Source organism: Mercenaria mercenaria, chromosome 13 (assembly GCF_021730395.1).
Source record: "Mercenaria mercenaria strain notata chromosome 13, MADL_Memer_1, whole genome shotgun sequence".
NCBI lineage: Eukaryota > Metazoa > Mollusca > Bivalvia > Venerida > Veneridae > Mercenaria > Mercenaria mercenaria.
In genome coordinates this window covers 27,978,560-27,990,840 of record NC_069373.1, presented here as the reverse complement: position 1 = coordinate 27,990,840, position 12,281 = coordinate 27,978,560, and the positions used below count along the sequence as shown (strand labels likewise).

The following is a 12,281-nucleotide window of genomic DNA, read 5'->3' as shown; positions in this document are numbered from 1 at the left end:
TATTCAACAGTATTTCCGGGCTAATTCACTTATATTTCCAAGCTAATTCCTTTATATTTCTAGGCTTATTCTCTTATATTCCCAGGCTAATTCCCTTATATTTTTAGACTAATTCCTTATATTCCCAGACTAATTCTTTTATATTTCCCGGTTTTTTCCCTTAAATACCCAGGCTAATTCCCTTGTATTCCTAGTCTAATTATCTTATATTTCCAGGCGAATTCCCCTATATTCCCAGGCTAATTCCCTTCAGTTGTATTTCCAGGCTAATTCCTGTATATTTCTAGGCTAATTCCCTTATATTCCCTTATATTCATAGGCTAATTCCCTTATATTTCTAGGCTAATTCCCTTATATTTCCAGGCTTATTCCCTTATATTCATAGGCTAATTCCCTTATATTCCCAGGCTAATTCCCTTTAGTTATATTTCCAGGCTAATTCCCTTATATTTCCTGGCTAATTCCCTTACATTCATAGGCTAATTCCCTTGTATTCCCAGGCTGATTCCCTTATATTTCCAGGCTAATTCCCTTATATTCATAGGCTAATTCCCTTATATTCCCAGGCTAATTCTCTTATATTCCCTGGCTAATTCCCTTATATTTCCAAGATAGGTTCTGTATATTTCTGGACCAGTCCACTAATATTTCTGGACTTATCCCCCTATATTTTATGCTAATCCCCTTATATTCCTAGGCTAATCTTCTTTTACTCCCAGTGTAATCTTTTAATATTCCCAGACAGTATTTGTGAGGGTGATTTTACATCTGTTGGCTTGGAAAAAATTCTTCCACACAGAATGTTGTATGTTGCTCTTGATAATGAAAGGTTGTGGAGAGACAAGTGCTTACAAAGACATAACCTTAGAAAAGATATAAATTCAAACAACACATGTTAATGGTTACTCAAGATGTGAATCAGTACTTGCAACAGATATAAACGTTGTTACCATAGACATAAAAAATATTACAAAAGAATTTTTCCCCAAAGAAATAGATGCAAAAAATATATGTAAAAACTAAAGCAAGGTATGCCATATATACTGAAACCTGACATTTATACTTTATTCTTCAGATGGAACCATCAAGGTTTAGAGGCTATGTTATTTGATGATGGCCTTGACATTGATGAAAGCAAGATCAAAGGCAAACCAAAAGGTCAGGTGAATATGAGTGACCTTAATGAACTGCTTGAGATGAAATATGAGGCTCTGAAAGAGAAGCTGATGATGGAGATGGCGAAACAAGCAGCTGGTAAGACATGTTTATACAGGGCTATCTTAAATGATTTGCAAATGCCTTCATATATAAAAAGCATTTATGTGTTTGTTTGTTTTGGGATTAACACCGTTTTTCAACAGTGTTTCAGTTATGTAATGGTGGGCAGTTAACCGAACCAGTGTTCGTGGATACTGCACCAGTACAGACCTGTTCGCCACAAGTAACTGCCAGCTTCCCCACATGTATGAATCAGAGGTGGAGGATGAATGATTTAAAACATGTCTTTTATCAAATTGTAATGGAGAACATACGCCACACCTGAGGATTGAACTTGCCGCCCGGCAATCTATAGATCTATGCTCTTGCTATTGAGCTAAATGGGGGGTGGAGGTCATTCATTCGTGTGTAGTTCCGTACCAGTGAAAAATAAAAAATGATATCTTCACTGCTTTGAAACACTAAAAATTTAAATTTAATTTCACTGATATATTCCAAAATGTTACCAAAAAGCATGAAATAGAACCATTTTAATGAATAGATATCCAACCTGCAAAAACAGTTATGTGATCAAATGTACATGTGCACTTATTTACTTAATCCTGTTTGTCCCTGTTGACACATAGAGATGTCACTGCAGTTTTACATCTTTCCTGATCTTGTGATTTCTGCCTTGCTTCTCCTCAGAACATCTGGACAGTCCAAAATTTAGCATTAAGTGTCAATAAGTGACCATGACCAGCAGATGACCCCTCTTGGTCTTGAGATCAGTAGGTCAAAGGTCAAGGTCACAATGACCTGAAAATTTCTGTTCCTTGTGCAGTTACTGAATGCATCAATGGGGGCATTTTGTGTTCTACGAGCTCTTGTTTATTTTATTGTCAAAATTGACTTGCAGCTGTTGAAGAGGAGATACCAGAAGTACTTCAGCAGATACAGAGACAGGTGAAAATCCTGATCAGAGATGGCTCCTCATATACAGGTACAGTCCCTGGTGGCAGCTATCATATGTTGGCTTCCTTGGCTGGACTGATGGGAGAATTACGTCTGCATGATAGGGAACATCGACGACAGATTGACGAGATGAAGGTCAGGCTAATGGAGAAAGGGAAATCAGCAAGAGATATTGCAACTGCTGTACAGGATAGATATGAACAGATTATTTCTGGTATGTATTGTAGACATATGTAATAGGGTTTCATGTAAAAAATATAAAAGATTAAGTGTAACAGAATTTTTCTATGAGGAAATGGTGTGTTAAAGAAAATATTGTCTCAAAATTTTCTAAAGAATGTATTTTGTTTAAAGTAGTGCAAACTTAATTCATACATTTTTAAGAACATATTGTATAAATACATTTTTCATATAAATCCGGTACATTTAATGGCTTAACAGCAGACATTTGAAGAAGATGAAAGTTTACCATAAGCTGCTTGACATAAATAAGAACAACATTTTATCTAAATTCACTTATGATTTAATATTTCTGGACAAGGCCTACTGTATTTCATGTTCATGCAGACAGATTATGATGAACTTAACTTTAGATGCCTCAGATGCTTTTTGAGGGCCGCCATGGCTGAATAGTTATGGTTGCAGACTTCAGATCACATGCTGCACACCTCTGTGTGTTTAAAACCTTGCTTGGGGTGTACAATTATTTTATTGGAGCCAGCTGGATGACAGAAGGTCAATCGTTCTATGCAAGAGTCATCTGTTCCTGAAATAATGCCTAGAGGGGCGTCTCGGATCTTCCTTTATCACCATACAACCTAGAACTGTGTCTGTGTGACTTAACTATGCAAACAAATCAGATTCTTGTTGAAATAAAATATAATTATGCATACTAGTGTATGTACTTAACCTCTCTAATGCATATTTTTGTTTAGGTGATTCACTGTGCTCAGGTCTCATGCTGCAGTTGCATAGACGACATCGCCAGGAACGAGAAGCCCTTCTCTCCACTCTTAAAATAGACATGGGAAACCCCCTGAATCAGTCAATGATAATAGAATATGCAAGGTTAATGAGACAGATCCTCCTGATGGAACAAGAAGCAGGATTCGTATCCGTGGCAACCACTGTAGGGTTGGCAGAACGTGCCATGGAGCCCAGAATCGACAGGTATACTACACTACTGAAATTATTTAGATTTGCAAGTTATAGAAGGTATCTAGTTGTTTTGTAATTTCTCTTATAATACATGTATATCATGCATTTCACACACATTCCTACCCAACATTCTCCTTATTTGAAAATCACTAATTTTCTAATAAAGTCATCTGTTAATCAGTTTCTGCTTTACAGGACTCTTCATACCTTTTAAAATTTTAAGGCCGACTGTTTTTTCAGTTTCTCCTGGTCAAAAAGGATTTTTGCTCCTTGATCTTGAAGTCTTTGGGAATGATTTCAGTTGTTTCAAAATGTTAGCACAAGTCAAGATTTTTTTATTATAACAAAAAATGTTTTTATCAAAACAATGAAATAATTCTGTCTTTTATTACTTTGGCCCTATTTTTAGGAGCTTATATCCTTGTAACACCTAGTTGTTTATTGTGAAGTCAAAATCATTTACGAAACACATGAAGAAACAACTGACATTTAAGTTACTGATTAACAAACTTTAATTTGTGATACTGGCATTCTATAATCCTGTGTACAATAAATAAATTTTCTCAATTTTACTTCTGTTCTCCTCCCATCTAATTTTCAGATACTGTTTTTAGCTCACCTGTCACATAGTGACAAGGTGAGCTTTTGTGATCACGCAGCGTCCGTCGTCCGTCCGTCCGTCCGTGCGTCCGTCCGTAAACTTTTGCTTGTGACCACTCTAGAGGTCACATTTTTCGTGGGATCTTTATGAAAGTTGGTCAGAATGTTTATCTTGATGATATCTAGGTCAAGTTCGAAACTGGGTCACGTGCCGTCAAAAACTAGGTCAATAGGTCTAAAAATAGAAAAACCTTGTGACCTCTCTAGAGGCCATATATTTCATAAGATCTTCATGAAAATTGGTCAGAGTGTTCACCTTGATGATATCTAGGTCAAGTTCGAAACTGGGTCACGTGCCATCGAAAACTAGGTCAGTAGGTCTAAAAATAGAAAAACCTTGTGACCTCTCTAGAGGCCATATATTTCACAAGATCTTCATGAAAATTGGTCAGAACGTTCACCTTGATGATATCTAGGTCAAGTTCGAAACTGGGTCACGTGCCATCAAAATCTAGGTCAGTAGGTCAAATAATAGAAAAACCTTGTGACCTCTCTAAAGGCCATATTTTTGATGGGATCTGTATGAAAGTTGGTCTGAATGTTCATCTTGATGATATCTAGGTCAAGTTCGAAACTGGGTCACGTGCGTTCAAAAAATAGGTCAGTAGGTCTAAAAATAGAAAAACTTTGTGACCTCTCTAGAGGCCATATATTTCATGAGATCTTCATGAAAATTGGTCAGAATGTTCACCTTGATGATATCTAGGTCAAGTTCGAAAGTGGGTCACGTGCCATCAAAAACTAGGTCAGTAGGTCAAATAACAGAAAAACCTTGTGACCTCTCTAGAGGCCATATTTTTCATGGGATCTGTATGAAAGTTGGTCTGAATGTTCATCTTGATGATATGTAGGTCAAGTTCGAAAGTGGGTCACGTGCCATCAAAAAGTAGGTCAGTAGGTCAAATAATGAAAAAACGTTGTGACCTCTCTAGAGGCCATATTTTTCATGGGATCTGTATGAAAGTTGGTCTGAATGTTTATCTTGATGATATATAGGTCAGCTTTGAAACTGGGTCAACTGCGATCAAAAACTAGGTCAGTAGGTCTTGAAATAGAAAAACCTTGTGAGCTCTCTAGAGGCCATACCCTTGAATGGATCTTCATGAAAATTGGTCAGAATGTTCACCTTGATGATATCTAGGTCAAATTTGAAACTGGGTCACGTGCCTTAAAAAACTAGGTCAGTAGGTCAAATAATAAAAAAACATTGTGACCTCTCTAGAGGCCATACTTTTCATGGGATCTGTATGAAAGTTGGTCTGAATGTTCATCTTGATGATATCTAGGTCAGATTTGAAACTGGGTCAACTGCGGTCAAAAACTAGGTCAGTAGGTCTAAAATTAGAAAAAGTCTTTTGACCTCTCTAGAGGCCATATTTTTCAATGGATCTTCATGAAAATTGATCTGAATGTTCACCTTGATGATATCTAGGTCAATTTCGAAACTGGGTCACGTGCGGTCAAAAACTAGGCCAGTAGGTATAAAAATAGAAAAACCTTGTGACCTCTCTAGAGGCCATATTTTTCATGAGATCTTCATGAAAATTAGTGAGAATGTTCACTTTGAGGATATCTAGTAAACAGGGTCACGTACCTTCGAAAACTAGGTCAATAGGTCAAATAATAGAAAAACCTTGTGACCTCTCTAGAGACCATATTTTTCAATGGATCTTCATGAAAATTGGTTAGAATTTTTATCTTGATAATATCTAGGTCAAGTTCAAAACTGGGTCACATGAGCTCAAAAACTAGGTCACTATGTCAAATAATAGAAAAAATGACGTCATACTCAAAACTGGGTCATGTGGGAAGAGGTGAGCGATTCAGGACCATCATGGTCCTCTTGTTTATTATTGGCCGTAGGGAAAAACCGAGACCACTTTTCTGTGGTACAACATGGATGGTATCTCCAATTTTTAGGTGTATTTTGACATATCTGTACCTTGTAAGAATTTTTTTTCTTTTTGGTTAAATTTCTTCCCTTTGTTGTTCCTGTCCTTTGGACTTAGATATTTTTTCTGAGGATCTTCTTGTCCTCAAGTGCAGTGATAACAGGTGAGCGATATAGGGCCATCATGGCCCTCTTGTTTAAACTTTCTTTTACACTGTTTTGGAAACTCTTTTACGCCTGACTATATGATGTACCGGTATATGGAGATCTCTCCTACTCTCCTGGCGTCGGGTCTGAGTCCTTTGACTGGTTAAAGTTTTGATGCGCTTTTCACTTTATCTCTATTATTACTTGACAGATTTGCTTTAAACTTAAGTAAGTTCTTCCTCATCATCACCTACCATGTATGATACAATAATAATAACTTTCACAACAATATTTCATGAATTATTTTCCTTTTTAACTTAGAATTACATGTTTAAGTTTTGATTCACTTTCCCTTTATCTCTGTTGTTACTGAATGGATTTGATTAAAACTTAAAATAGTGTTCTGTATCCACATCATGACTCAATATTTCATGGATTATGCCCCATTTTATGCACTATAAATTATGATTATGATTATGCACTGTCACTCTGTTATTACTTTGTGTATTTGATTTAAGGTAGTGGACCCATAGTGGCAGTTGGTGTATTCTCTGTATGTGACTTGAATGGAGTTGATTTAAGGTAGTGGACCCATAGTGGCAATTGGTAATATTCTCTGTATGTGACTTGAATGGAGTTGATTTAAGGTAGTGGACCCATAGTGGCAGTTGGTAATATTCTCTGTATGTGACTTGAATGGAGTTGATTTAAGGTAGTGGACCCATAGTGGCAATTGGTGTATTCTCTGTATGTGACTTGAATGGAGTTGATTTAAGGTAGTGGACCCATAGTGGCAATTGGTAATATTCTCTGTATGTGACTTGAATGGAGTTGATTTAAGGTAGTGGACCCATAGTGGCAATTGGTAGTATTCTCTGTATGTGACTTGAATGGAGTTGATTTAAGGTAGTGGACCCATAGTGGCAATTGGTGTATTCTCTGTATATGACTTGAATGGAGTTGATTTAAAGTAGTGGACCCATAGTGGCAGTTGGTAATATTCTCTGTATGAAACTTGAATGGAGTTGATTTAAGGTAGTGGACCCATAGTGGCAATTGGTGTATTCTCTGTATGTGACTTGAATGGAGTTGATTTAAGGTAGTGGACCCATAGTGGCAATTGGTAATATTCTCTGTATGTGACTTGAATGGAGTTGATTTAAACTTAAACTGCGGTCCTACGTCTTCATTCATATAGAGGAGGGGGGATGGTTTAATCACTTCATTGATAGCTCTGGTTACCTCAGATAGGCCCTATTTCACTATCAAGCATTGAAATAGTAAAGCATACTGTTTCCTTTGACAGCTCTTGTTTCATCTGTTCTTAGTCATATTTTCTATCATACTTTTCCTGCATCTTTCATACAGCAATGCTTGGTAAGTGTCAGCAAACATTTTATCAGGTTTTGTAGTTTTTGAGCTAATACATACATTTCTGTACAGTTGTTTATTGTCCTATTAAACAGTATATATATTGCATATATATATGCACTTTTTGTTGTTGTTTTTGTGCAGAAAAGTTTTGACAAAAATGTGTTCAAACTAATAGGTTGAACATTGTGTGTTGTTAATAAAGGTCTTGATTAAGCAACTCTATTGTGAAAGATTCTGCTGACTAAACATATTTTATCTGAGTTACAATCATTTAGGTTTCAGCTACACAGCATTTTGCCAGATCTCTGAATATACTTTTTATGTGACATGAGAGACAAGTATATTCATGTATTACTTCCAGTGTAACTTGTAAAAGCACATATTTTCGCTGGGTCAAAAATTAGCAAATTTGAAATATTGAAAATGCTTGTGAGGTTTTATATTTGCGCGATTGTAAACAAAATTTTACTGCTTGTTTCGGCTTCTTAATAAGTCGGGTGTCTTTATAAGTTACACATGGTAATAGACGGGTATGTTTTACTGTTAAATGTCTACTGATATATAATACTAGTACAGTAAAGATTGATTATACTGCCCTACAATTTTTGTAAATATGGCCGTGTCCATTTGATATGTTGAGGAAGGTTTGTAATGTTGAGATTTTCTTCATTGAATGGTTAATATTTATGCAAGGATGAATGTTGCAAGGTGGGGGACCATGAGAATATAGCAAAAATTAAACTCTTGCGAAAATTTCTGCTTTTACATTAGAAGAATATTTTTAAATGGATTTGTGTGAAAAATATTTGGAAAGTGTACATGGTATGTCATACACATGAGTCTGAAATTTAGACATAGATATTAACTGCTAAATTTTCAGTGTTTACTGTTTTTTGTCGAGAACAGGAAATACTATAATAAATAGGGATGGGAACGAATACTGAAATCAATATTCGAATATTCGGTTTGCCATATTCGAATATATTCGAATATTCGGTTTGTTTTAATGGAAGCTTTAAATTCTTATTAAGTGATTAGCATATACACAACGTATTCATTTGTTTAAAGCGTGGATCATCGTAAATAAGGCCAAAAAAAATGTTTGTTTCGGGTAACCCGATCCTACATAGGGAAACCCGCCGATCCTAGCGTTTTACTTCACGATTCTGTCAATATAATCATGAACATATTTAACTAATTCAGTGTTTTAGCTTCAAAATGATACAAAAAAATCAAAACGATTATAATTTAGACCGTCGCAAGTTTATCTAAAAATAGCAGGTCGTCTCATTTAAACACGTGACGCGCTGTTGTATTACCGCCGCCATTTTGAAAAATTTCAATCGGCGTGTAAAAATCGTCGTGTAAAATGCAAGTTAGGCGGACTTAAAAGCTCCTTCAACATGAACTTGTGCATCAGTCATACGTTTTTCTTGATTTTGTTATTAACTACTTCAAAATTTAATTCGAATACGGCCGATTGCGGATGAAAACTGATTCTGCGGATGGTCTGAAACGTACAAAATATTGTGAAAAGATCGACAATATCTACACGTTTGGCATTGTTTTCGAAAAAAAATTCTACAACTTGTTACATAAAACAGGCGCCAATAAAAATGAACAAAAGATAAAAAGATATCACATTTACGCCTTACACAAACTGTTAATCCGTAGCGATGACCCCAGGTAATTATGCATTGCAATTTTCTTGTTAATTGGACATCTTTTGACATGCATCTGACACATTGACGCCTGTTGCAAACTGTTAATAAGTAACGATGGCCCCTGCCAATTATGCATTGCTATTTTCTTGTTAATTGGACATCTTTTGATACGTGATAAACTAACATGACATGGTTTTATTCTGTAAAATTAGCATGCTCATATTGTCCAAAATCAATGATACTTATTTTGAAAAAAAATACAATAATTATTTACGAATATTCGAATTTGATTTTCATATTCGAATATTCGACTGATTTTCGAATATTCGAATATTCGAACATTCGTTCCCATCCCTAATAATAAACTTTACCATTTAACTAATTTCAGTACATTTGAATACATATAAAGAAGTTCTAAGAAGTGTTAACAGTACTGGTTAACAGTATTGACTGGTATTAATAAAAATCAACAGTTATGCAACAATTTTAACTCTACATGTATATCTAAATTCGAGGCCCTGGCCTGTGATTTATCAACATTTTAAATAAACCTTGAAAACCTTAAATTTTTCATTTTAAAATAACTTTATTTACAATCGGTCTAAAACTGTTGAATTTTTGCAGAACTGTTTTTAGTCATAAAAGATATATCCATGAAAAGTTTCATTCAAATCAACACTTTAACCCTTACCCTGCTAAATTTCTATAATAAACTTGTCCATCTTTAAATTTGGTCAGTATCATTAACTGTTAAAAAGGGTGCTTACCAAAAAGATACTGAATGAATGGCGAACAGTGCAGATCTTGATCAGACTGCATGGATGATCTGGTCACAAAGGCAGAATCAGTTGTGTCCAGCATGATAAGGGCTAATAGCACTTGCAACTTTGTTAAATATTGAAAGCTTCAAAATGTATGTGCAAAATATCGAATAAATTACATATTTTGGTTGCATTAAAGAAAGTTTGGTAGCACCTTGTAGCAAAAGTCACAGCCATAATTAGAACTTCTAAATGTTGAAAGACGTTTGATTTTACAGATATCTAATAAAGTAACAATGAAAATATTGGAAAAAATGCAATGACTTTGTTTACTTTTTTACATTTTCCAAGTTTCTTTACCTTGAATGTAGTTTTACATTAACACACAAAGAACTTACAACTATATTAAGAATAGAAAGCCACTATTCATTGTTTATCTAATAAAGTAAGTATCTGTTTTCTAATATACTACATTTCGTTTTGGAATTATAGCAATTTTTTCTTTTTAAAATCGATCACATCAGGTCAGACTGGGATAGAAGTAGAACAGAACGTCTTGCTCAGCTTCGTATTCAAGAAAGAGTGGGAAAGTCACAGCTGAAAACTCCACAAGATATTCCCGACAGGAGCTTCCTGCAGAAACTACAGATTGTTGATCTACAAGTCGAGCTGGTCAGAGAAATGACGAAAAAACATTTCTATGAAAGGGAGGTAAGTCGTGTTTATTTTGTTGTACTCTGTCAGGTATATTTCTTTCAGAAATAAAAGCAGCAACTTTGAAACATACTGTGTGTTCAGGGTGAAAATGTTTAGCAATATGCATTCATCAGAATATTGATAGTCAGTTTACATTTCTATAAATTATATATCAACATCCAAGAAATAAATGTTCGCAAGTGAAAAACAGCACTTGAGAAAACAAAAAAAAACACAACAACAACTGTTTTACATGTTTTTCATGAAAACTGTTTCAAGGCATTTTGTTGTACCATAGCTAATACTTCTAAATACTGATTTTCATGTATTTATCAAATTGAAATTATTTAAGAAATTGTACATTTGCCTTTTTACTTTGTAATTTTTAATCCAACAACACATAATATGCTATTTTATATAGTCATAAGTGGCTGAAACGTCCTTTTGTTTCAATAGATATTTCCTAATCTCACCAAAAATTGGTTGTAAGGAACAGATGCCACCTATTATTTTAACAAAATATTATTTTTTGGTTCTATGTCATTATTTTTGATCACACATACACAATTTTACATTCAACCTAAAGACTTCTGAATGTAGTTTCAGAAAATGTATAGGTTATAGTAGGTCGTAAATAATCTTTTATTTCTGAGATGTCAACATATTGATTACAATATAACTCTTGATGAGTTGCTGACATATCCCAGCGTGAACATTTCCAAGGTCACATGCCTGGTCTGCTGTCATTGTTTACATTTGACACATTGTAACATGAAATACTTGGATTTTACTGGACGTTTACCATGCCTAGTGACACAGCATTACAACTTCTTCTGATTCAACAGTTGCCTTTAACAGGAGGCATATAGTGATTGTCCTGTCCATTTGTCCGTCCGTCCGTACGAGGTTAACCAAATGGGACCGTTTCGTCTAGCATCAATACCCCTTACTAGAATGACTTGATACTAATGCAGATGTAACCTGTGACCATTCGTCATCTTCAGACATCACCTGACCTCAGTTTGACCTTGACCTTGACCTCATTTTGGACTTAGGTTGCTTTATATGGGCCATCTCTTGGTTAACCAAATGGGACCGTTTCGTCTAGCATCAATACCCCTTACTAGAATGACTTGATACTAATACAGATGTAACCTGTGACCATTCCTCATCTTCAGACATCACCTGACCTCAGTTTGACCTTGAACTTGACCTCATTTTGGACTTATGTTGCTTTGTATTGACAAGGATGCCACAGGGTGCATCAAGCGTTTATTGAACGTAGCTTCTTGTTTTTTAGCTTTTTTTTTTAAATTACTCAAGATTCATTAACTGAAATTATGAGAAAAGAGAAAATAAATCCAATACCAAATGAGTTGTTGTTTTGGTAAATGTAAGACTGAATTAAACTACATTGGTTGTGTTTGAATAAGGCATCCACACACATTGAAAACATACATTACTTCTAAACCAAAATGAAAAACTACAAAATAGTGATTCATAACTTAGCTAGTATAAGAGATTTAATGAATGCTATACTAACATACTGTATGTTGTTTATGAGCAAGAAATTATGTCAGCAACCTCCACTCTCCCAGATGTTTTTTTATAATAATAATAGTAATAATAATGATATTTTTTATTAATAATAATGATAATAATAATGATAATAAAACCTTTATCTAATGAAGGTAACATACAAAAAAGTGTACATTACATGAGAATGGAACGTAAACTTATTTTCAGTATGGCCTTCGG

The 12,281-nt window shown here is 34.9% G+C and overlaps 1 protein-coding gene across 2 annotated transcripts in view; it reads left to right on the top strand.

The window, feature by feature from the left end:
* LOC123530466 (trichohyalin-like) overlaps positions 1-12,281 on the top strand; it is a 149,832-nt gene that overhangs the window by 28,864 nt on the left and 108,687 nt on the right. For both annotated transcript variants that reach the window (XM_053521380.1, XM_053521379.1), the window contains exons 5-8: positions 1,076-1,254; positions 2,117-2,386; positions 3,108-3,342; positions 10,352-10,538. In XM_053521380.1, the coding sequence (XP_053377355.1) occupies positions 1,076-1,254; positions 2,117-2,386; positions 3,108-3,342; positions 10,352-10,538 (871 nt within the window). The remainder of the gene's footprint in view (positions 1-1,075; positions 1,255-2,116; positions 2,387-3,107; positions 3,343-10,351; positions 10,539-12,281) is intronic.